The sequence below is a fragment of the Rhamphochromis longiceps genome, linkage group LG9, assembly GCF_057381845.1.
Source record: "Rhamphochromis longiceps isolate RC_006_pf linkage group LG9, R_longiceps_female_GT1.1, whole genome shotgun sequence".
Lineage (NCBI taxonomy): Eukaryota > Metazoa > Chordata > Actinopteri > Cichliformes > Cichlidae > Rhamphochromis > Rhamphochromis longiceps.
The window spans coordinates 10,086,718-10,110,494 of record NC_140565.1 but is presented as its reverse complement, the minus strand read 5'-3'; the positions used below and the strand labels follow the sequence as shown (position 1 = coordinate 10,110,494).

Genomic DNA, 23,777 nt, shown 5'->3' with positions numbered 1-23,777 from the left:
CTTCCAGAAAAGGGAAGAGTGGGAACCTGTTCACGAGCAGCCATTTCCTGGTGCAGACCAGTTGCTTCTTCCCTTCTGAGATAATAAAAACTGTTTCTGTTTGATCAAGAATATCTTGGTTGTTAACTTTTGGGAGTTGGCTTTACAGCGACCTTATTGAAAGTCATCTCCCAGATAAGACCAACAGATGGTTTGTGAGTGTTTCACATTGTATTGACAGGTTTCTCGTATCGGGGGAGATGATAGACAACGTGTAGGGTTAAAATGAAAAACACGTTGGATGACCTACTTATCAGTCGCTCTCAAAAATGGGATGGTTGAATTTGTCAGTTTGCCAGACCATGGAAATCCTTTGCCTTTTACTTTCTGCGCTTTGTCAGCCACTAAAACTAGAGCTCAGCTTGCACTCGCCTGTTGTCTCATCAAGTTTTAATATGGGCCGCTTGTTCAGGTCTGATTAGTCTTTTCAACAGTCCTTTTTTGTTTATTGCCAAGACTGGCTGGCGCTGTGGATGTACCTCCTCTATTCCCTGCAGCACTGGCTACACCTACACAGACAGTTTTATGGACCCATATTTTACACAGAACAGATATTCTTCCTCACTTTTAACGCTGCCGGCTTTGGCCTGAGCAAGCTGCAGGTTTAAGTGCCACTACTAAAGCAGCTTTAAATTCACAAGGCCTGCCTGTTACTTCTTAAATGACCTTTATTTATTTGTTTGGGCTTTTTTTTGATAAAGTGTGTGAACGTGGTGATGACAGAATGGTCATGCGGCTAACGTCATTGTGCCAAGCGGTTGGTTTTTTTAACACGTGCCTCAGCTGAAGGGTGACAAGTGAAGTGTTTGGTATCGTTGTCTTTTGGACGGCTGAAGGACTGAGCAGCAGCGCTCAGGGAGCTGTGAGACGCAGCCTTCTGAATCTAGTGTTTTCATGGCAGCTTTTATGTGTCTTCACATGCTAGTCTGGTGGAGATTGGCGGTCAGCTGGTAACTGGGTACATCTAGGACTGCACCATGGAGGTAAGTTAGTAGAGGCTGGTTGGACACTCCTGTTGTGTAGTTATTTGTTTTTAGCTTGTAGCTCTGTAGCTCAAACTGTGGCCAAGAGTTCGCACAAGTTCATCTGCTGCCCGATTAAATCGCGTAAACACGTGTGTTCAGTTAAACGTTTTACCTTTAAGAGTCACAAACTTCACTTCCGACTGTAATAACAGAACATGTTGTTGTTATACAGTTCTGCATTTTTGGCATAGCATTATGCTACATTATGTTACGCCACACTTGAGGAGGATGTGGAGCGAATTCCTGCTCTACATTCCTGACCTTGAAGCGTGCCGTGTGTATGACCTTACTGTGTGGTTCTGTTTTCTGTCTGTCCAGGACTCCAAGCTGCCTCTCGCTTTGCGGAGCAATCTTCTTGACCTGTTTGGTCAGATTGAACGGGAGTTTGAGAATCTCTACATAGAAAACCTTGAATGTGAGTAACTGACAGTGTACGCATCAGTGCTCATTTACTGAGTGGACGTTTTCAGTGTTTAAATACTGACACGTCATGGCTGTCTTACGTTGCAGTACGTCGGGAAATTGAATCACTGAATGAGCGGCTGACTGGAGATGGACAGGCTGTTGAGGGAGGAGACCCCACCAAGGGAGCCTTGAAAACAAAAGGTCCGTAATTTCCAACACAAATCTATTTAAGTCTGTAATTTACACTGAGTACAGTTAATAGAAGTCTTTGGAAATTGAAATGGAAAATATTGATTGTGTTTAAAGTGGATATCTCATCCCATGGTGGCTGAAGTAATCTCCCTGGGAGCTGATAAACATAAAGATTTAAATTGGCATGTTACTTATGTGTCATCTTTGTGACAGACTGTCGTAAAACAGCTGTACACATATGAGCAGTTGTTTTTATTTTTACCTTTAGGAAGCCAAACTGTGTTTGTTCTTTGAGTTACTGTGGTTTAGTCACGATGCAGATAGATAAATGGTGACTTGTAGGGCGTTTGTAAATGATTAAACTGCTGATTAAAACTCGAGGAAGTTGTTGATCACAGTCCACACAGTGTTATTGCCACAGGCTGAAGACAGAGGAGTCGCCAGCATCACAAAGGCGGTGAATTTCGCCGGCTGAGTGGCACCGTAACACCCACAAAGGGGTGTGGGACTTTTCAGTAAACTGATTTCTCCTGCATTGATCTGAGAGATATTACAAACAGTGGCATTCCCACTCTGTCTCTAGCCAGCTTTTCGTGTTCTGCATCACATCCATGTCATGACATTTCTCAAAAAGTATCACAAAAAACATTTTGGACCCAAACTACCAGGAGTCCAGGAACATAAATTGAAGGGAAATGTGCCCCCAAATCACTCAAACATACGATAGCATTCGAAAAGAAGAGAAGTACAAAGATACAAGCAACTAAATGTTTACAAAATTATAGATAATACCAAAATAACTTTAAAATATTCAAGATAAAATAGCGAAGGACACGGATATTTTCTACCTTTAAAAAAACGCTGTAATGAATAAGAATTAAAGTGAAGGTTAATGAAAGCAACAAAGTTTAATTTGAGATGTTTTATCGGCTCTCTCAGACAGGCAGACTCTACCTGCACAGCCTAAAAAGACAATTTATCATTTCTTTTCTTTTTTTTAAAACTTCTTTTTATGGCAGATGTTTGTACCAGCTGTGTTTGTTTATGTTGTGTCTATATGCTGACCAGGCTGCTATATGGCATGGCTACACATTTGCATGAGCCACCTGTTTTTTCTTTGTACAGGGTGAGTGAACATTTTCTAGGAGCTAATGTTTACTTGGATTTTACTATTTGGGCATCCAGCAGCCTCCATAAGGTGAAAATATTCTCCAGTGACCCTCTGCCTGGCTGTGTATCCCTGTTTTTAGTAAATGTGTTTTCAATGCCAACAGTTGCCTCGATTTTCACTGCAGCATCCATAGTTTTCATTTGACTTCAGAGCTTGAGGCACATGCCCACCTGGAGGCCAAAAACAGTATGGCGGCCCTTTGAAAGTCTATAAGTTTAACTTATCGAAAATACCAGAAGGTTCCTGTGCTATCAGATGCACTAATAAGCTTTAACTAACCCTGCCTTACAGGCCAAACGTACCAGTCCCTGTTTCTTCTCAGCAGCCCCGGCTGTCAGTGGTGTCTCAGTTAAACTGTTGGAACAATTTACCTGACATTAGATGTATGACAAATGTGACAAATTCATGTTATTGGAACTTTTCTGACCCTACACTGTAAATTTCCACAAGACATGAGATTGGAATACATATGAAAATACATGTAGCTGTAAGCTTCTAACCTGGCAGCAGTGCAAGGTGAGAAAACCCCCCAAACACTTTAGTCCTGCAGTACTACTGAGTGTCCACTATCGGCTGTCATGATGGAGTAACGTTTTGTAATCGTTTTTGGCCACCAGGTTAGCAAGTTAGCAAGTGACTGAAATCTGTGAATCACTATAAGATGCCATATAAAAATTGTACAAACAATGATGACACGTTCTGTAAACTGGTCGATGTTCATTACTGCTTGGGGTGAGACACTCACATAGGTCAGACTTATGTAAACCCTCTGTTATGACACCTAATATCCTTAAAGCCAGCCTGGATTTCTAAAATAAGCTCAGTTTAACTGGTGATCACACTTTGTGAAGCTGAGCTCTCGACAGTATTTTCACAGCTCCGTCCTTGCTGGACACGGGGACATTTACACTGCATAAATGTTCAGTGTAGATAGTATAACTAGAAACGCTCAACAAGGCTTTGTATTGTCAAGGTGTGTGCTATTTTAAAATCTTGACACTTTACGAGGCCGTTACTGCAGCAGTGAATAAAAGCAAGCAAGAGTTCTGTCACTGGGTAATGAATTTCATTCATTGTTCTTTGTGTCTCTGTCACACAGCCAGCCACAGCACCAGTCAACTGTCACAGAAGCTGAAGACGACCTACAAAGCCTCTACCAGCAAGGTACCTGGCACAAGCCACGTTAGCCCGTTCAATAGAGCTCGTAAGACGTGTCATGTGTGTAAATATTTGAGCTTTTGGGATTCAGGCCTGTGTGAAGTAACTGACTGTGGAAAGCCCCTGTAATGCTGAGTGAGAGGAAGGAAGAATCTTCCTCTGAGGAGATCATAATCTGTTTAAAAAATGTGGGTAAACAAATAATTCACTGATATGATTGAAGATTTTAATCACAGGGGTAAAAGAAATCGTGTGTTTACTACAGCATTTACCACAAAATGTCATCTCCCATGACTTTGTCCTTTGTAATCTCTTGACTCTCTGACACAGTGCTTGTACACTTTCCAGGGCAAATTAGGTGGACCTCGCAACTTCAGTGTGGCAACATGGGAGTTGTGGGGCGGAGATTCATGGGTAACTTCCTGAATGCTCTGTTTGCCACTAAGCATCATGGGGGAGGCGGTGGTGGCTTGAATGTCTCTTTAACTGCAGTCTGAACTTGACTCCTTCTCTGCTCTGCACTCATACTCAAGTCATTTGGGCAAAGCTGCATTTGTTAGATGTACAAAGTGTTACTTTATATTTTATTTGTTTATCCTTTTTTGTATCGCCTTTCATTACTTTGGCGATTCTTTGAGTCACTTTTCATCAGCTATTTCAAACACCGTGTCAGTTGGCTACACTTACCTTCTTGCTAGATGAGAAGATCAAAAGCAGTCCCAATTTTGGGGGGAGCTGACGTTAGTAGCTGGATAGCTTAGCTAAGCACAAAGACTAGGCCTAAAGACTTCTAATGAGGAAGCAACATTGTATTGCCCGAAAGGTAACATAATACATCTATCAACAATGATTTCTGTGGAACTTTTGTGCTAGTAATTTCAAGTTTCTGCTGGTCGCCTTAAAAAAATAGTCCGGCACACGATCCCTGCCTTCATAAAGTTTTGTTGTTTTTACAGTTAAGTTTTTGCACAGTTCAAACAATTGATATAAAAGATTTTGTCTGCACATTATGCCTTGTTTTGACTGAGCCAGCTAGCTGTTTTTCCTGTTTTCAGATTTTATGTTATCCACAGTTAACTGGCAACTTGACCAGTGATTAGTGTTTTGTGTTTTTTTTTTTTTTTGGGGGGGGGGGGGTTGTTTATTTGTTTTTTTGTTTTTGTTTTGATCAGTGTTCCCCCGCATTGGCTTATGTTGGACAGGTCTGCTTTCAGCTTCTTTTTGTTGTCTTTCCCATACAGATGTTGTTAGTAATGATTACTATTATTCTGCCTTTGAAATTAACAGATAGTTTTTGTAAAACTATTTCAGATTTTGAAAAAAAATAACACCAGGTTTTTCATTAATCTGAAAAATTGCTGCCTTTTGTCTTATAAAGCTAGATGAAGTGTTTCCTCTCTAATTGGTAGAAACCTGTATCTGTACTTGCCATCAGGTTACAGATGAAACATCAGCAGGACAGCTGATGCCCTCGAGCTAGCATCCCTGCCACTAGCAGTATAGCTTCTAGCATCTTTACATCTGGTTAAAACGTTCAGGGCTGATCTCTGTCTGATCGAAATCTGTTGTAATGAAAAAACTACCATATTCTATCTTCACTTCACCTACTTTGCTCTGCTCCTCTCCACATTCATGCACACACAGTGAGAGCAGAGGAGAGGAAACTGGTGTGAGCTAAACATTACACGAGTGCAGATAAAATTAGTAAAATAGAAAAATACCTAAAATAAATATTTATCTTTTTTCCATTTCTATATTTACAGTAATAGGAGAATCATTTTTCTCTTCTTTTGTGTTCTAAGTAAAATGCTGTTCTGCTTTTTTTAATGCAGAGAAAAACCTTGAATATAGCCACAGTGAAAAGAGCATTGAGGGAATCAAGAAAAGGCTTCTTTAATTAACCCCATGACAGAAGTAGCAGCTATGTACAATACCACTAACCTCTCAGCTGGCTAAGAAACATGACCAAAAACTAATTTTGGAAAGATGGAGGGGACTTGAAACTAATGATCCTGACTAACTATAGCTTCAGTGTTGTACGGGGTTGACATTGACTGGGCTATTCACTCATCTTGTCTGCTATTTTGCTCTAACAACAGGAGGTGTATAGTAAGGTTGCATCAGAGCGCAAGGTGAATATAAACACTCTGGACAGAATAAGAGTTTATATTAACACAGTCTGGCACTCATGAACCAAATACTTTGCTGCTGCTGCATCTAATGTCTAGCAATGTTGTTAGCTTGTTGCTGTGGTCAGCTGTCTGCAGCAGCATGTAAAGTACTGGCTGTGACAGCTCTGTGACAAGTGAAACTGCACTTTAGTTTGTTTATCTGGTAGCCTGCAGTGACGGGTCCATGTGCAATCAGACCACTAGTTATTTTTAGAGGTTGCACCGGTCGTTTACAAGGACAATCACAATCTGTCCTCTCGATAATTTGATACTCTAGTGACATGCAGTGTGGCGCAATCTGAAATCACAAATATGGCAAACATAAAAGTGTCGCAGTGTACAAACACACTTGGGGTCTGTATCACAAAGCCAGTTTAAATTATTCTGATAAGCTGACATTTAACAATGAAAACGTATAACTTTAAATAGAGGAACACAGTATAGAGATATTCAAATAACTTCCCGATAATATAACTAATGTGATTAGACAAACAGAATTACCACAAAGTGAAGTCTTTTTAATGTGTTTGGCATTTTCAACATGAGCGGTTATAAACTGATAAACATTAAAAACAGTTAAAAGTTAAGGAAGGCTCGACCTGCCAATGCAGAGGGTGACCAGCACAGGTAGTCTGTGCTGAAAAATAAAACAGGTACGCGATAAAGCTGTAATGTTGCTTTTGTAATTAACTGAATTCATAAACAGCATGCACAATTAATATTCCATTGTAATTGGTTATCGAACTTCAGTTTGTAGTAAAACCTTTTTTTATCTCTGACATAATTATCACCAAAAGTAAAAACGACTTATTATTCTTATTGCTCATCTCTTTAATGAAAACCTTTGCCGTCATTATGATCATGTGGGAGAAATGTCAGGCTGGCTTTGTTCCCATGTCCTTAAGTTAAATTGCTTTGGAGCCATTTAGCTGTACAGTTAGGATTAATGACACCTCAAAGAGACTTAACCTATTTCCTAAGAAGACGCCTTTCCAGGTGACCTTGTTTTGTGATACACACCCTTGATCTAATCTGGCAAGCAACGCATTAGCTTTTACTGTGTTTGACAACGAGTAACAGTTAACTGGCAATACCTGTATGTAGCCAGGTGTTGGCTAGGAGTTATATCAGTATTTACGGAGCCTAAATGAAGCTGTGCAGTAAGACAGGAGAACTACAAGTTAAACTCTACATATTCTTATATTTTGTAATCAGTGTAATTACATTTACATTTTTTAATAATTTAACTGAGTGCTGTTAAACCGTTATACTTTTCTCTCCCTCACACTCGCTTCAGATTGTGTCCAGTTTCAAAGCCACCACCGGCTCCCGGGCTTTGTGCCAGCTGCTCAAGGAGTATGTGGGCCATCGCGATGGGATCTGGGACCTCAGTGTCACCCGAACTCAGCCAGTGGTGCTGGGCACTGCCTCTGCAGGTAGAAAAAAAAAGTCCCTTCACAGACTATATAAATCAATCATGATAGCTTTGTTGTACACACAGGCAGCATGTGGCACCCTAGTTTTAAATAAGAATAAATAGCAAAGACTAAAGGTGCTGCAAGCAATATTTGCATCATTATATCTTTGTCAAATTAATTGTGATGCCTCGGTGCAATTAGCAGAAAATGAGAACATACTTAAGATGATTGATTACATCTGGTGATGCAGCGCAAGTAGTGTTTTAGTATCAATATTTATCCAAACCAGTCCTTCAGAAACAACATGTTGGCCTCGTTTTATCTTTAAGGAAGCTCGTTAAACAATCCAGAAATTTCTTACCACATCCACTCAGACTATACAGCCCATTACATAAAGGCAGGATCATACAGCGTGAAACCATTAGCTGGTTACTGTAAAAATGGAAATGGCTGCATGTTGTTTATACCTGCTCTCTCTTAACAGACCACTCAGCGCTGCTGTGGAGTATAGAGACGGGCAAATGTCTGCTGAGGTATGCTGGCCATGCAGGATCAGGTAATCACAGCCAAAAGCTTTATTTGTCTACAGACATTCACAAAGTCCATACACAAAAATTATTCTAAATCGTTTATATTTTTTCTAATAGAATGTTATAATAGCCTGTCTGAGTGCTTATAACAATATTTAGTGTGACGTACAGCCTGTCGTGCGACATCTCTTGTTAATAAACACTGGCTCATGGCAGAAGCATTTCGAAGCGTATTCTTAGATGTAACACTGTCTGTCAACATTTGCTTACACGGCTTGTTAGATGACGTCTCTTCATTGTTCCCTTTGCACAGTCAACTCCATCAAATTCCACCCCACAGAGCAGATGGCACTCACAGGTAAGCATTTGAATGCATGTTTGACTTGTCAAGTCGACTACGTTAAATATAGCATCTGTTTCAACAGGTTTGTTCTCCTTGTCGTCGTTTCAACCGTTTTCTGCTGCATCTGTTGCCTCCAGCAGTCACTCGTGTGTAGATGTGAGCTGTGCTCTTTGTTGATTTGTACTTTCCACAGCCTCTGGGGACCAGACGGCTCACATCTGGCGGTACATGGTGCAGCTTCCAGCCCCACAGCCACCACCAGATGTCAGTGTGAGTAGCTTTGAACTTGTTCTCTTCCCAGTGTTTCTACAATAGGTCACTTTACTCTCAAATGAATCAAACCAAAACAAGACAGGAGCTCGACTGAGCTTTTGTTTTGCGTCTTTCACAGGCTCCGTGCGATGAAGACCAGGATTCTTCGGACAGAGAGGAAGGCGAGGTGGATGGCGAGGGCCCTTGTGAAGTGCCCACGGTCCGGGTTGCTACTGCAACACTCAAGAGCCACCAGGGCGTCGTAATAGCAGCTGATTGGTTAGTGGGAGGCCGACAAGTGGTGACAGCTTCCTGGGATCGTGCTGCCAACCTGTACGAGGTTGAGACTTCTGAACTGGTTCACACGCTCACTGGTATGTAATGGCAGAGGAGTCGTAAACAGAAGTCAGGGTTTTTGTTATTTTTCTTCCTCATTAGTGTACTTTGTATGACACTCTACAGTTTAACCAGACTGTTATTAAAGTTCAAATATGAAACTACAGACATTTTATCTTGAGGCATGCTCACTCATCCAGATAAGGAAATCCCAAACAGTTGATTCTGTTCATCTGGACGTAGCGTTTTCAGTGGGAAAAACCACTCATCCAAGTGACTTCTTCAGTCTCAGCTGGCTGCAGGTTTTCCCAACCTTATAAACAGTACATTTGCACAATGACTGAAACTAGCACCACTGATGAACTATGGGCTGTGAGGTCAGTCATTAATGTGGAAAATTTCATAACCACTGATCAACAAGCACTGATCAATGACCATGAGTACCATTCACAGAGCGTTGGGGAGTGGCTGCAATCACAGCATTGTAGGATGGTAAAAGATGTACCCTTAGGCCCCCTCCTTGATTCAGAGATGGTCTTTCCCTTTTCCTTGACTCCTCGCTCGAACCAGCGTTCCTCCCTGTCCAGGATGTGTACATCCTCATCACTGAAAGAGTGTCCACTCGCCTATAGGTGTAAATAGACTGCAGAGTCCTGGCCTGACGAGGTAGCTCTTCTGTGTTGTTCCATCTGCTTAGCCAGAGGTTGTTTGGTTTCCCCGATGTATAAATTATGGCAATCCTCCTGGCACTTAACAGCGTACACTGTGTTACTCTGTTCTGATCCTTGGGGTTGACCTGTTTTTGGTGCAGCGTGTTTTGGGGTTTGAAAGCCACAGAGACAGGGTGTTTAGAGAAAATGTGTTTCAGCTGTTCCAGTGCTGCTGACACATACGGGATCACTACAGGTTTTTGCTCAGGCAGCAGTTGTCCTTTTCTCCTGGATCGGCTGGAGTGATAGAGCAGTGACAAAATGTTCTCATGATAGTCTTTCTGGTTTAGCAAAACCGTGCACCTACCCTTGTCTGCTGGACAGGTGATAATGTTGTCATCACTAAGCAATGTGAGTGCCTTCCTCTCCTCCATGCTGATGTTTGATGTTGGGTACAGGCATTATAAAATCCATGTAGTTTGTGGAGCCAGCTTTCTTCTTTCAGTGTTTCTCAAACTCTTTTTTAAAAGCTGCCAACTTACAACTTTTAAAAAGTCATTATTAATACTAAACGATCCAGGTTGAATTTTACTAAAAAGGTCAGTGCAATAGCACCAACAAGCTTTCTTCTTTTCCATGAAATCACATTCAGCCTCATATTTTTCACCTTCTTGTCCACGCTCCACCTACACTGGTTTAATCCAAAGAAAATCTGACGTGTAAAAATCACACGCTGTTGTTTTTGTTGTTTTTTTTTTATGTTGAGATTACTTAAAAAGGTGTGATTTTATGCAACACAATGTGCTGTGTGTGTGTGTTCAGGCCATGACCAGGAGCTGACTCACTGCTGTACCCACCCAACCCAGCGGCTGGTGGTCACTTCATCCAGAGACACCACCTTCAGACTGTGGGACTTCAGAGACCCATCCATCCACTCTGTCAACGTCTTCCAGGGACACACTGAGTGAGTCTTTCTCTCTCACCCGCGCTCCTCCTTCCTGGTTCCCTGACAGATACTTACTTAAATGTGGGTGCAGTCTTTAATTTGCCCACAGGGTGGTGCTGTAGCATCTCACCTCCATAAATCCCTCCAACATTTTCTTTTTCCTTTTACATTAATTTACAGACCCTGTTGCTCTAAGCCAAATCCTCCACTTGCCTCTCATTCATTACGGAGCACTTCTCCTCACTTCAACAGTTTGCTTCTCTTTCTCCTCTCTGCTCTTCGACTCTCGTTCTCCCTCCCTCTTCCCGTTCATTTATCTGTCCGTTTCTGCGTTAATCCCCCCACTCTGTGTAATTTGGCACTTCGCTCGCTGTTAACACTCAATTGCAGCCGCTCATTTCAAAACGATGACTGTCAGGCTTGTCTGTGGCTTTCAATGGCAGTGCTCTTTAAAAGGCACAAGAAGTGCAAGTGTGTGTGTGTGTGTGTGTGTGCCTACATGCGTGTGCCGGCTGGCTGGCAGCCTTTGATTGCAAGTGGGGGGATTATGGCAGAGCTCATTATGTACGACCCCAACATGTATAATTCCCGCAGATCCCACTCTAATTCTCTCCCATAGACAATTGCTGTAATGAGATTAAGCACCAGTGTTTCACAGTTAACAACAGCCCTCCTCCCCTCCTTTCCTTCCCTCCATCCTTATTTCCTTCACAAATGGCCACTTTCTTTGTGGCGCTGCATTTAAAGCAACAAGTAGACCTTCAGGCAGACGTAATGATTCCCCAAACTTCTGCAGGCTCATTACAGGACTGCAAAAAGCCTAGTCTGTAATAGTATTTCTGCCACTTGACACACGCAGTGTAAATAAGAATGCAGCTGAGCTGTTTTTCAAGTTGCTGATTAATAGTTTAGTTTTGTAAATATGTATAAATGGAAGACGATGCCCATCTCAGAAGAACACAACTTTAAAGTCTTCAGATGTCATGTTTTCACTCATGTGGTGTGCATCAGTGAGTTGAAAACCCAACAATACTAATTTAGCTGAGATGTAAACAAGTAACACAATGTAGACTTCAAAGATGAATTAATTGGTTTAGTTTGTTAAATGCTTGCAAATCCATTCTCGGCCTTTTGCTCAGTAATTATTAAATATATTTAGTCCTGTTGTTTACTTTATAAAGAACACGGTGACACTGCTGCCAAGTGCCTGGAAACATAATAAGACACAGAATCTGATTAGATCTCAGTGTTGATATCTTGGTGATTTCGGTCCAACAAATATGCTAAAAAGTCCTAAATACTCGCTTTAATGGTTTGGAGGAGTAGTAAGCAGAAGAGGAGTTGAGACAGGCGTATTCTGTTTATCAACTCATGGCTTTTGCTGTATGTTTGGGCGAGTAGGAAAGCATAATGGACTGGACGCTGGAAAGAAGCTCATTGACTCTGTGTGTGTTTTTACAGTTTCCCCACTTTACTACTTGTGAGGTATCCTTGTTTTAACAGTGCCTTAGAGCACTAACAGGTTGCCATTCCTCCTACTAATTTCCCAGGATCTCCAACATGACATAATGGTGTGGCATAAATGGCATAATCTCCGCGTCCCTCCTGTGGAAACATCAGAGAGAGTAGAGTGTGAATAGTTTAATAGGCAGACGAGGTTGAGAGCTAGAGGGGAGACAGCCTCTCGTTTTCACCGTCTTCACTGGCAATTACAGCTAACGCTCCCTGACAGCGAACCTTGGCAGCTAAAAGTGCCGTGCGCCCCCTCTGTCCCGCCACCCCCGCCGTAATTGCAGTGTAATGACAACTGCGCGTGAGCTAACAAAACGACCGAGAGCAAACGAGAAATGACAGCGGACTTGCTCTACAGACGGACTGCCATGTCACGTTTGTCTCTGCTGCCGTCGACGGCTTTCGGTGACATCTGATTGCAGTTTTGGAGAAATGCAACTCTGTACGTATGTGTGCTCGTGTGTGTCTGCATGCAGATGTGACATCCTGTCTCTGGAGGAATACAACAGCACTTACCGGGTTCTCAGCGACTGTCAGATCTGCAGCATGGCAAAATAACAGAGTGCTCTTAAACCTCTTAGTCGTCGCTACCTGAATATTTTCATTAACATTTTAGGCTTATGCTCTCACCCACTCAACAGTGAGCACATGTTAAGGTTCTTTGAGATTTCCATACATTTAAATGCAGTCGCTTAGACCAAAGCCTCAGTGCCAGAACAGAAATCCAGTCCACTTAACAGTTTTACGTAAGAAAAATTAACATGCAGTTTGGTATCAATGTCAATAATACAAAGGAGTCTTACAAACTGTTATAATAAGTCTAGCCAGATCATTTTACACACTGCTTTCATGTGATATTTGCATTTATAATGCACAAAAAAATTTAACCCAGCAACACAAAGGCATTCAGAGTGCTGTTAAAAATGTCTTATATTTCGGGGAAGTATTTTCATTTGAAGATTGAGCCGAAGCTTCACGTGAAGACTAGCTGTAACTGTCCAAAGGGCTTTCTTTGTAGATGTTGAAGCTACAGGTGTGTCCTGGGCTGTGATGTCGCTTAAACGTATCACATGAGGCTGTCATAAAGTTTCTGTTTTGAAAAAGCACATCCCCAAGAAAACACTCACCGAGTGGCTGTGCACCAGCTTTCTGCCTTCTCGAGATTCACTCTTTCACACGAGTGAGTGACAGCGAGATAAAACGATGTATTGTAGGGTCTTTACCTTATAATGGAACGCACCGTGAAGTGACTGTTGTTGTGATTTGTTGCTGTAGAAATCAAATTGAAATGATCTGTTCTTTGTGAGAACAAGTTTGAGTTTCAGATCATCACAGTTGGTCAAAAGTTGGAAGTTTTGCATTGTTCTCATTTTCTTCACATCTTATATGAGTCATGACACCTATTGTTCAGGAGAATACTGCAGCCTGTACTCGCACGCTCAGTGCTGGTGTAAATCCTGCCGAACCGTGAACGGCCATCTCTCGCTTCTTCTCCAGCACCCAAAGTCTCACAAAGAGTCTCGACCTTGGCTGTCAGAGACACTGCAAAGCATTAAGTACTACTGAACACTCCCCTCCTTCCTCACACCCATTCTAAAAACCCTTTAACCTTAATCAACCTTTTAATCAATTATCTCGTCTGATTACACTCCCCTCACACCTCCCACCTAACACACCTCCTATCTTTCCTCTTCGCTATCTCTCCCTGCTCTCCGTTTATTCCCAGGTGGGTTGTACCCTGCAATGTCAGAAGGTGCCTGTAACGATAGAGCAGTTTCTTTGAGCCGCAACCTCCCTAATAGCACAAAGTTTAGTCCACTAATTAGCCCTTAATGCCATGTCGATTTAAATTAAGCAGGAAGCCAGTTTTACCTAAAAAGATGGGATGTAGAACCCAAGATAGTGCTGTGTGTGTGTGTAAAGGCAACACGAACCTTAATAAAGAACGAGGAAGCCTATTCAGGCTTTTGGTTTTACTTACCTCCATGAATGAGTAGAATAGATTCAAAATGCTAAAGATCTGTTAAATGTACGGATAGGCCTGACCTTAGTCCTAAAGAGGAATCATGCCTGGCTGAATATAGGGGGGGTGGAGGAAGGGATGGGTGTATGCACTGCTGCCTCCAGTGTGCAAAACATTCCTGTCAACAGGATCAACTAAATAAAGTACTGCCTGAATTTGAGCACACATTTGTTTTTGTTAACAATATGACAAAAGAACATTTAAGTTTTCAAACACATGGAGATTTCCACTATAAAGTCAAATGTTAACGAGTTATCGCGGATCTATATATATATATATATACTGTATTGGTGTGGCTCCGTTGTATTGGATAAAAAACCATAACAATAAAACACTTGTGTATAGTTTAGGGGTGCCCAAGCATACATCGAAAGTGCTGCAAGTAATGGGTACTTGAGGTTACCTCAAAAGGCTCTGAGAGGACGCGGTAAACGGACTGGTTCTTATATAGTGCTCGTGCACTCTACTTGAGTACTCAAAGAGCTTTATACATTCATACAAGCACTTTGCTCTACATTTCTAAGTGCTTCTGTCTAATGTTCACGCTCTGATGAATGCATCAGGAGCAACCGTGTATTACACTTGTATGTATTATGTTATATGTATAATGTTCCCAAACTTCGGAGCATGTGTTTCATCACATTTAATCGTAAACTGAGAGAAAGAAAATGTGACTAAATGCCAATGCATCGAGAGGAAATCATCGTTCACAGCATCCTGATGGCTCAAACACGTTTGCTGGTGTGAATGTTTTCAAGTCATTATTTATCTCTTCACTTTGTCCCGACTGCCGCATCTCTGTGACATCCTCTGTGCACGAGTGAGATCCTGCCAACTTCAAGTGGCAAAATGACACTTTGTAAGGTTTTAACAATGCAGAGTCGCATCATAAACGAAGAAGCACACAGTGTCAGCTTTACAGTGTTGTACCTGACACACCCTCTGTGGCTCCAAGTGTCTGCACATCACCGTGACGCATGTGTGCGGCTCGTGTCATCTTTTATGTATTAACAATAATAGCACTGCCCTGTGGGAGGGGGTGACTAATAACTTGTCACTCAGAAAACTTTCTTCTTTCCGTGACTGGTAGAGATGTGCAACTATGATCTCTGAAATAGAAAACCATGCTCATTACCACCTCCGTTTGCTGCTTGCATGCTTTCGTGCGTAACAAGTGTGTAACGCTGTCGTGTGTGTTTGTCTTGCAGCACGGTGACGTCTGCGGTGTTCACAGTGGGTGACAATGTGGTTTCAGGAAGTGATGACCGTACTGTCAAGGTGTGGGATCTGAAGAACATGAGGTCGCCTATAGCAACCATCCGCACTGACTCAGCTGTGAACAGGTAGGTGACAGGAGGAGAGAAACTGTAGCACGCGGTGCTGGACGTTACAAACTATGGTGTTAAATTGATATGTTGGCTGGTTGAGCGCTCTGTCAGTGGTTGTCAACACTATAAATTAATTTAAAGTCGTAGATTGCTTTGAGGTTTATTTATTCAATATAAAGTATAAATTGAATTAAAATTTTACAAGTAATTAACTTAGGCTGATGTAGTTAAAGTCAGCATTTTGGGCATCAAATTTTCTTTGTGTATTATACTTTTCTTTATACTTTATGCTTAACAAATGTATTAGAAAACCACCCGCTGTACGGTTTATGCAACCGCTGCTCTAAATTAGAAGTGATGGTAACTACCAATACTTGTAATTACCAGCATGCGCAAGCTCTTTAGTCAAAATGATATTTTTAATGCTAAAATGTAATTACTGTTGTTATCCATGAAATTTGAAATTCACTGGGTTTCTTTTTTTAAAGCTGAAAAAAATAATATAGCGCACTGTTATTTTTGATTAAATGTCAAATTACAGTTATTCACTTGCATTCCTGAATAGAAAAATAAATTTTAGTTATTGAATGTTCTTGAGTGAGGTCGCAGATGCAAGTGATGGAAATTAGTTTGATTCAAAGGGTGGCTGGGCTTTCCCTTACAGATCATTTGTGAAGGACTTATAGTAGAGGTGCTGCTCCTCCACATCGAATAGCGCCAGTTGAGGTAGTTTAAGCAGGATGGTTCCAGATGCATCCTTGGCACGTTGTTTCGGGCATGTCCTGCTGGTAGGAGACCTCTGGTCTGAGGGAATTCTGAACTTCCCTGCTTAGACCGCTGTGACCTGAACCTGGATAAGCGGCAGAATGGATAGATGGATGAATGTTGCACTTAATTAATTTTGGACTTCTCAGAGGCGTCCAGTGTTAGGTTTATATTGTTGGATTGTCATTTATGCTTAGAAATATATACTCATATATGCTTAGAGTTATATAATTGATTGCATATTGATTGGATGTCAGATCCTTAGCAGTCTGCAAAGACTGTGTGCCTTCCAGAGGGTTCTGGCATACTTTTTTTTTTTTTTTTTTTTTAAATACTTGTGTTTTCTATTAGTGACTGGGGATCTAAAACAGTGTTTCCCAACCTTTTGGAGCCACGGCACATATTTCACATTAGAAAAATCACACCGCACCCAGTGTACCTTTTTGTGCTTTCTTCTACTCATGCTTTTCTCCAGGAACCAGGTCAGACTGACTACTTTTTCGTTTCAAATAACTATCTATTGCAGTGGTTCTTAACCTTGTTGGAGGTACCGAACCCCACCAGTTTCATACGCGCATTCACTGAACCCCTCTTTAGTGAAAAATAAAATAGGATTTCTTTCAAATTCAAGACATACATATGTTTTTTACTGGTGCACAAAATGAGGCGTGCATATCACGGCGGAGGCTCTGCCGAACCCCTGAGACCGACTCACCAAACCCCTGGGGTTCGATCAAACCCAGGAACCACTGATCTATTGCTATTATGCGCTGTGTCGTCTCACAGCATGTCTATTTTGTAATTGTTTTTCTTCATCTTCTTCAGCAGGTAGTTGTAGTGCCCTCTAGTGGAAGAGAATGTAATTGTTAGAGTGCTAATCAGGTGGAACCCGATAATCTTCCGTGCTGCAGGACAGTGGTGGGGAAACAGTGGTCTAATAAACTTGTTAAGCATTGTATGTACTGTTAAGGCAGTTAGATGTTCGTATTAACATGGTTATTGTTCCTTATCTTCATCTTCCTTTAAAGTGCACCACACCACCATTTACCAGACAAGATTGTAAGTGTCATCATTGTGCTGCAAACAGAAAGTGAAAATGTGCTTCAGATGTGGCTAGATTTAAATTCTATTCTTTCAGTAAATCACTGACATAGAGTCGGTCCAGTCAATCAGGAGAACTCGGGTCAGCAGATAAACTCTGGCTCCAGTTTAAAGTGCGACTACATCTGATCTTACAGGATCAGCGTCTCTGCCAACCAGAAGATCATTGCTCTGCCACACGACAATCGACAAGTACGCCTGTTTGACATGAGCGGGGTGAGGCTGGCCAGACTTCCACGCAGCAACAGAATGGTAAGAGCAGAATAACCTGGACGGGAAGGCGGTTGTTAGCATCAGTTACCATAAACTAAAACGTGTGTGTGTGTGTGTGTGTGTGTGTGTGTGTGTGTGTGTGTGTGTGTGTGTGTGTGTGTGTGTGCAGGGTCACAGGCGAATGGTGTGCTGCACGGCGTGGAATGAAGAAAACCAGTCGTGCAACCTGTTCACGTGCGGCTTCGACCGGCAGGCTATCGGCTGGAACATCAACATCCCCGCCCTGCTGCAGGAGAAGTGATCAGAGTCCCTCCGTGTATAGACGGCGCAGCACACGTCTGCACTGTAACCCGCGGCCTCGCACACGCGTGTTTCCTCTGTCGAGCAGTTTGGTTGTCATGTGCTTCGCAGCTTTCCAGCAGTGAGCTCCAAGTTCAGACAGTAATTGCTCCTCAGTTACTCTCACATAAAAGCCTTTTCATGTCATCTGAACACGCGTGTACGAGGCCACACAGCCGACCTTCTGCGTCTGACCCTTCACTTATTTAGCATGGATCGTGAATTGTGACAAGGCTCGTCCGATCTGTCCGCCCCCAGCCTCCTCTATATATTTCTGACCCGTGTGCCGCGGGGCTGCCGATCACGGCACTGTTGTTTAGTTACTGCTGAATCGTCGCTCTTGCATGTAGATAAACTCAGTTTGCAAATGTTACTTGTAAAGTCACAAGAGAATAGAACCGTTTGTAGAATACGATGTGTAAATAATATATTGTGGCCTGTTTAAAGTGACCTGTGTTGCAGGTTGTTGTTGTTAGCTAATGTGTCTTACAGTTTGGCAGAGACAGTTCTGTGATTCTTTTATTTTATTTTATCCTTTTGGTCAAATATTTGGAAGATTTCTTATCGGAACATATCACAAATCTCCGTCATATCACCTGTGCAGCGAGCGGGCTGCCGGGCCAGTCGGTGAGCGCTTCAAACGGCGTCTGAGGCGTTGTGGGAAACCTTTGACAGATTGAGATTCGCTCCCTTGCCTGTTACCTTTGATGCTTTCAGTTTCACAGCCAATATTTCCAGTATAGTTGAAACTGTAACTCTGCCTTGTTCTGCGTTTACAGTGGATTTTAATTTTTTTTAAACATGTTGCTTTTTTCTGCCTTTTCTGTGAGGATGTAAAGTGTCAAGAGCATAGCAATAATGACTCTGTGAACAGGAATGTGTTGTGCATTATCATATTCCAGTATTCCCTACGTGCTGCTGGTGTCCATAAGCTCGGTATAGACTCGTCCTCTTTAGCTTGCTGCCAGCTCCTGAGCCCTGCGTTGCTGTACTGTGTGATCCTTAAGTGAACTTGTCAGGTCATTTCTGTGCTTCAGTAGCGCTCCTGTCAACATGCTCTCGCAGTTTGTGTTGAGCCCTCAGTCTTCTATAACTTCCTGCATCTTTGTCGCTGGCGGCGCTTTTACTCTCTGCACGGAGCGCTCTTTATCCAAAAACAGAAGCAATAACCCAGCTTGACTTGATGTTTCTGGTGCTCGGAGTGAAGTCCGGGTCTTTCTTTTTTGTTTTCTTCCATTTTGAAATCAGTGACTATAACTTGAAATACACACTGAATCTCAGTTTGACTTCTGACTTGCCTAGAAATAGGCTTAACTGGATTCCAGGAAGCTTCAATTGTTACACTTGTGCAATATTTTAAACATGAAGTCATGCTGTAGTTTCTCACACGTTTAATCGACTTCAGTGCTGTAAAACCCACACAAAAGACTCTGTGTACCTGTGTGACTGCTGTAGCTGTAGCTCGGTGTATAAAGGTGACTTACTGAAAAATCTGGCTTCAGACTTCACTGCTGTTTCTACCCACAACACAAACGGGATGCATTCTGAAGTAGCATGAATCTGAAAGTGTAATAATCTTATTGAAATGCCTTACATTGCATTGAGGAGAAAAAACCCGGTGCATGGGCCTTATCCATCCAAGCATCAGTGCACTTTTCCAAATGCTTGTTAAAGAACTAATTGTGTTCCCGAGCACAGCAAAGATAGGATTTTTATTCCTGTTTCATTCAGGGAACTCAATTTGGCGCCCACCGGTATCAATGTCATTTTAATCTGCAGGTAGAACGGCACGGCCCGATTCGTGCCCCGCTTATGAATTTCAACCTGGAGGAAATATGATTTTGGATTGATACATTAAATTATTGCGTGCCAGGCTGTAGGGGTAAAAAAAAAAATAGAGTGGATGGGCTTTGCTTCACTGTAGCGAATCATATTCACCTCAAACTTCATTATGTGATCTACTTTGCATACTTTATTGTGACGGGTACGTGCTCTCTTGACACTTTCCAATAAAACGTGTGATTTCCTTTTTCCAGTCTCACATCTCTTTTTCATCCTATTCAAACACAAGTCCCTTGTTCCCTTTTGTTCACTTCAGATGTGTTTTTGAAAGGCGCACTTTATTCATCAGGTAGCTTCGAAAAACAATGTAAAACTGGTGTTGATGAGAACAGATTTAAGAGGTGTGTGGATTTAATGAGACTTTTAAGTTGCTTGTTAACTCATTCTTAAAGGAAGCCATGTGGAAGCCACAGCGATGCACAGAGCAGGCATGCAGCTACTTTATTTCTTAGTGTTCAACTTCTTCTATTTCTCTTTTTCACTAATGTCCAAGAACATAAAGTGGATCCGTCTGCTTCTTTTGCTTCCCCAGCTCAACAAGGGGCTTGGCTCAGGATGCCCAGACACCACCTCCTTAACTATATAAAGAAAGAACCAATCAGGAGGCTAATGGAAATCAGAAAATGTTATCAGTGATAACACCAAAGCAAAAAAGCTTGGGATTTGATTAAAAATTCAACAAGTTATAATGATTTAAGTTATGATTATATCTCCAACCAGTAACAATGTGGCAGCCTCTCTGAAGCACACAGTTCGTAAATAAATATGTTTTCATCTACTGAGTTAAGACAACGTTCACCTTAACAAAGTAAATAATATTGGAAACCTGGAAAAGAGCATTTTTATGCTTGTGGGTCCCTCATCTTGAAATCAGTGATTTTCTGATTTGATCCCTGAAATAAAGTCTGTGGATAACACAAACTAAAATTTTTCATATGAAGCTTTCATATTTTTGCAGAAATTAAAGGTTGAGGTCGCGAGGCTGGTTTAGTAAGTCTGGGCAATAACATGTACACTTGAAAAAATAAAAGTGGCATCATTTTGTGAAGATTGTTTTTCTGAACTAAACAGGCAAGTGCGAAAAACTGGTTTCCCACATAGCTCGCAGACATTCATATCTGCAGTACACTAAACTACTATGAGACACAGCTTAAAACTCTGCCACACCTCTGATCAGACACTTATTATGGTCTAGTGTTCAACTTGAAGAAATTAAGTTTGCACGGTTTCCACTGCTCACAAGTTCAGTTTCCTCTGTAATATTTGTTTCTTCTTAAACAACGTTTCAGTGGATGATGTTACCGTTAGCTTTCGGCCTCCGATGGAGGCGTAATGTCCCTCCAAACTAGTTCATCATGTTTTTCCCCAGATTTAACGAGTTCACATGTTCCTGCTAATCTTGAGCCACTTGTCCCTACTTAGTTTTGACATATTGTAACCATCTGTCAGAAACTGAGAACGTCTTTGTCCCAGTGCATTTTTAATATTTACCGTCTACCTGAATAGAATTAAGGATTTATTACATGTTTTATTTCTATTTTAAACAAAATCTTTTTTTTTTAAATCTGAAACTGTTGTAGACCATACCCCACTGGTGTAACCCTACATGATGACACAATATCATGTGTTCTGGTTCCTAGATTTCACTGAGAAGCAGCATGAAACTGGGAGTCAGAATATGCTGTGGACCTTCACCACTCCGTCCTCGTCCATTAGATTAGAGCTGGCTGGCTGTGACCAGCCGCTGGAGCAAATTGTCAATTACGATGTATATTGTTGAGCACACAGCCGACTCCGTGGCCTTAGGGGAAGGGGTGGAAGCTACTGAGGAGACATGCCTTAAACTCCCTGCACCTCCCCCCTCTTCGTCCTCACTCGATCCTTCCTCCAGGCTAATTTTTGGTGGCTGGTCTGTGTGACACCTGCCACTGAGCTTAACAGAGATTAACCATTTCCCCATGGATTTCCCCTGGGAGATGCAGGAGAAGGGAGGCCTCTTTAATAATAGTCTGGATGCTCTGAGCCTCAGAATATGATGGCACAAAAAGGTGGCCATGAGAAAATGTGAACAGGCCAATATCAGTGCTCAGTATAGACCAAATATTCTCCATCTACCGGGTCAAACGTTCTCTTTCACCCTGCAATCAAACTGACAGTAAATGTGACGAGAAAAAAACTTCAAAGACCAAAATAAAATTACAAGATTTTGAGGTTTTATTCACATATACAGTACAAACATTCACTTTGTATTTGTTACTGAAGTGCAATTTACAGACCTTAGCAGCAATTCTTCATAGACTTTAATTTACATCTTAATTAGACATTTTAGAATCTCTTTCACATCTTTGTCAACTTTGTCTTTTATACTTTTTCTATTTTTTTTTTTACATATGTACACTGTTTGTAGAATATTGCCATTCAGACACAGCCTATATTTATTATATCTCTGAAAATAAATGTGTGAAAATCTGTGTGATGGCTGATGAAGCCACTATCGAACATGGTGCAGAAACGATGACAAACGTCGACAAAGCAAGTCTGAATATGTGGCTTCTCAGAAATTCAAATGTGCAGCGCGATGCGATGAAGGACCAACTCTGTTCTGACACACAGACGGCGTTTACACAAAATCCGAGATTTGAGTCTGCTGCATTTTTTTTAGCACAGGTAAGGTCTAAAAACTGGAGTGCTCTCACTGAAACTCCCATTAGCCTAGCTTGGATTAACAATGTTGCATTAGCTACATCAAATGTGAGCGCATCGAAGAGGACCTCTTGTGCTTTTCTGTAATGGATGTGGATACTTTTCTAGTGGTTGATGGTTGTATTAAACGTGGCCAAAGTTTTAAATACCAGGGTAAATAATCCCCGTGAGCCAAAAACCCAGGCTTCACACAGAGGCTCAATATCCTGAACATCGCTTTGTATAAAACTGTTTCAAACCTTCCAAATTGAACTTAAGACGAGACATTAAATGGAGTCGAACTAGGGCCGAGCTGTACTTTAGTGTGAAACTGATTTGTACCACAAGAAGGCGTCATGAGTAAATGTAGCCTTCATTTTACACGTTCTTCTTACCCCGCAGCTGTAAAAGGCTGATGACTGAGTATTGTTGTCACCCCATTGGCCGACATGGACCCCCAACTTTGTGAAGACAAGATGTCACCTATGATTTTCACTTGCTACCCGACCGTATCTGCTGAAATTCTTGGACAAGTTCGAATCTCAGTCCGGTCTTTAAGTCTGACGTCATTAGCCGTGTCTGGGCCCAAACTCTGCTGCAGGTCCCAAAGTCAAACGATCACTGCAGCATCACTCAGAGTTGAAAAACTGTCTAAATTCTTTCATCTCTAATAAAATGATCAGCGTTCCTGCTCTACCAGGCGTAACAATTAAGTTTAACATCCAGGCATCCATGAAAACAGAATTTATGAAGTTTAATGGAGTTCAAAGTTAGCAGGAAGTTAGCTAGTTTCCATCTAAACATAATATAACATGTTCTGACAGAACATTCTGAACATTTCTATCACTTCCCACATAAATGAAGGCAGGAAAGCAAACAGAAGTGATGTTTGTAGGGTTGTGCTAGCTGGTATATAATGATATGCTACGTGATCGCTAGCGACACAGCTATGTTAGCAGAATACAAACAGGGAATCTGGAGGATGAACGCTAACGAACGGAGGACTTTTTTCCACTCGATAAAGTTAACGTGAGTGTTCACAGTGGTTAGGGACAAATGCAATCACATGACAGGATGCTGCAAACAGGATGCTGCAAACGGACCAAACGTCAGTCAGGAGAACCACCGAGATAATCCATCAATAGGAGGCTAGACATTCATATACTGCTGCTGCATGGGCTGGGCTGTAGTTGCATCATAAGGTTTTGAAAACTGCGCTTTAAAATGATTAGCAGTAATAAAAACCGAGAGAGGCACAACAGCCTTATTAAATGCAGAGTAGTTTGGGCCCGGAAGCAGGGTTCATCACGCCATCACTTAAAGACTGGATGACTTC

The 23,777-nt window shown here is 41.8% G+C and overlaps 1 protein-coding gene across 4 annotated transcripts in view; it reads left to right on the top strand.

The window, feature by feature from the left end:
- LOC146661654 (WD repeat-containing protein 37-like) overlaps nt 1-19,948 on the top strand; it is a 22,021-nt gene extending 2,073 nt beyond the window's left edge. For 3 of the 4 annotated variants that reach the window (XM_085418172.1, XM_085418175.1, XM_085418173.1), the window contains exons 3-15: nt 1,383-1,479; nt 1,575-1,670; nt 3,932-3,996; nt 4,339-4,404; nt 7,459-7,597; nt 8,064-8,135; nt 8,423-8,467; nt 8,646-8,722; nt 8,844-9,078; nt 10,513-10,654; nt 15,380-15,514; nt 17,503-17,617; nt 17,748-19,948. In XM_085418172.1, the coding sequence (XP_085274298.1) occupies nt 1,383-1,479; nt 1,575-1,670; nt 3,932-3,996; nt 4,339-4,404; nt 7,459-7,597; nt 8,064-8,135; nt 8,423-8,467; nt 8,646-8,722; nt 8,844-9,078; nt 10,513-10,654; nt 15,380-15,514; nt 17,503-17,617; nt 17,748-17,879 (1,416 nt within the window). In that variant the 3' untranslated portion in view covers nt 17,880-19,948. The remainder of the gene's footprint in view (nt 1-1,382; nt 1,480-1,574; nt 1,671-3,931; nt 3,997-4,338; nt 4,405-7,458; nt 7,598-8,063; nt 8,136-8,422; nt 8,468-8,645; nt 8,723-8,843; nt 9,079-10,512; nt 10,655-15,379; nt 15,515-17,502; nt 17,618-17,747) is intronic. The other variant, XM_085418176.1, reaches the window with a different exon arrangement.
- Nucleotides 19,949-23,777: the final 3,829 nt, after the last annotated feature.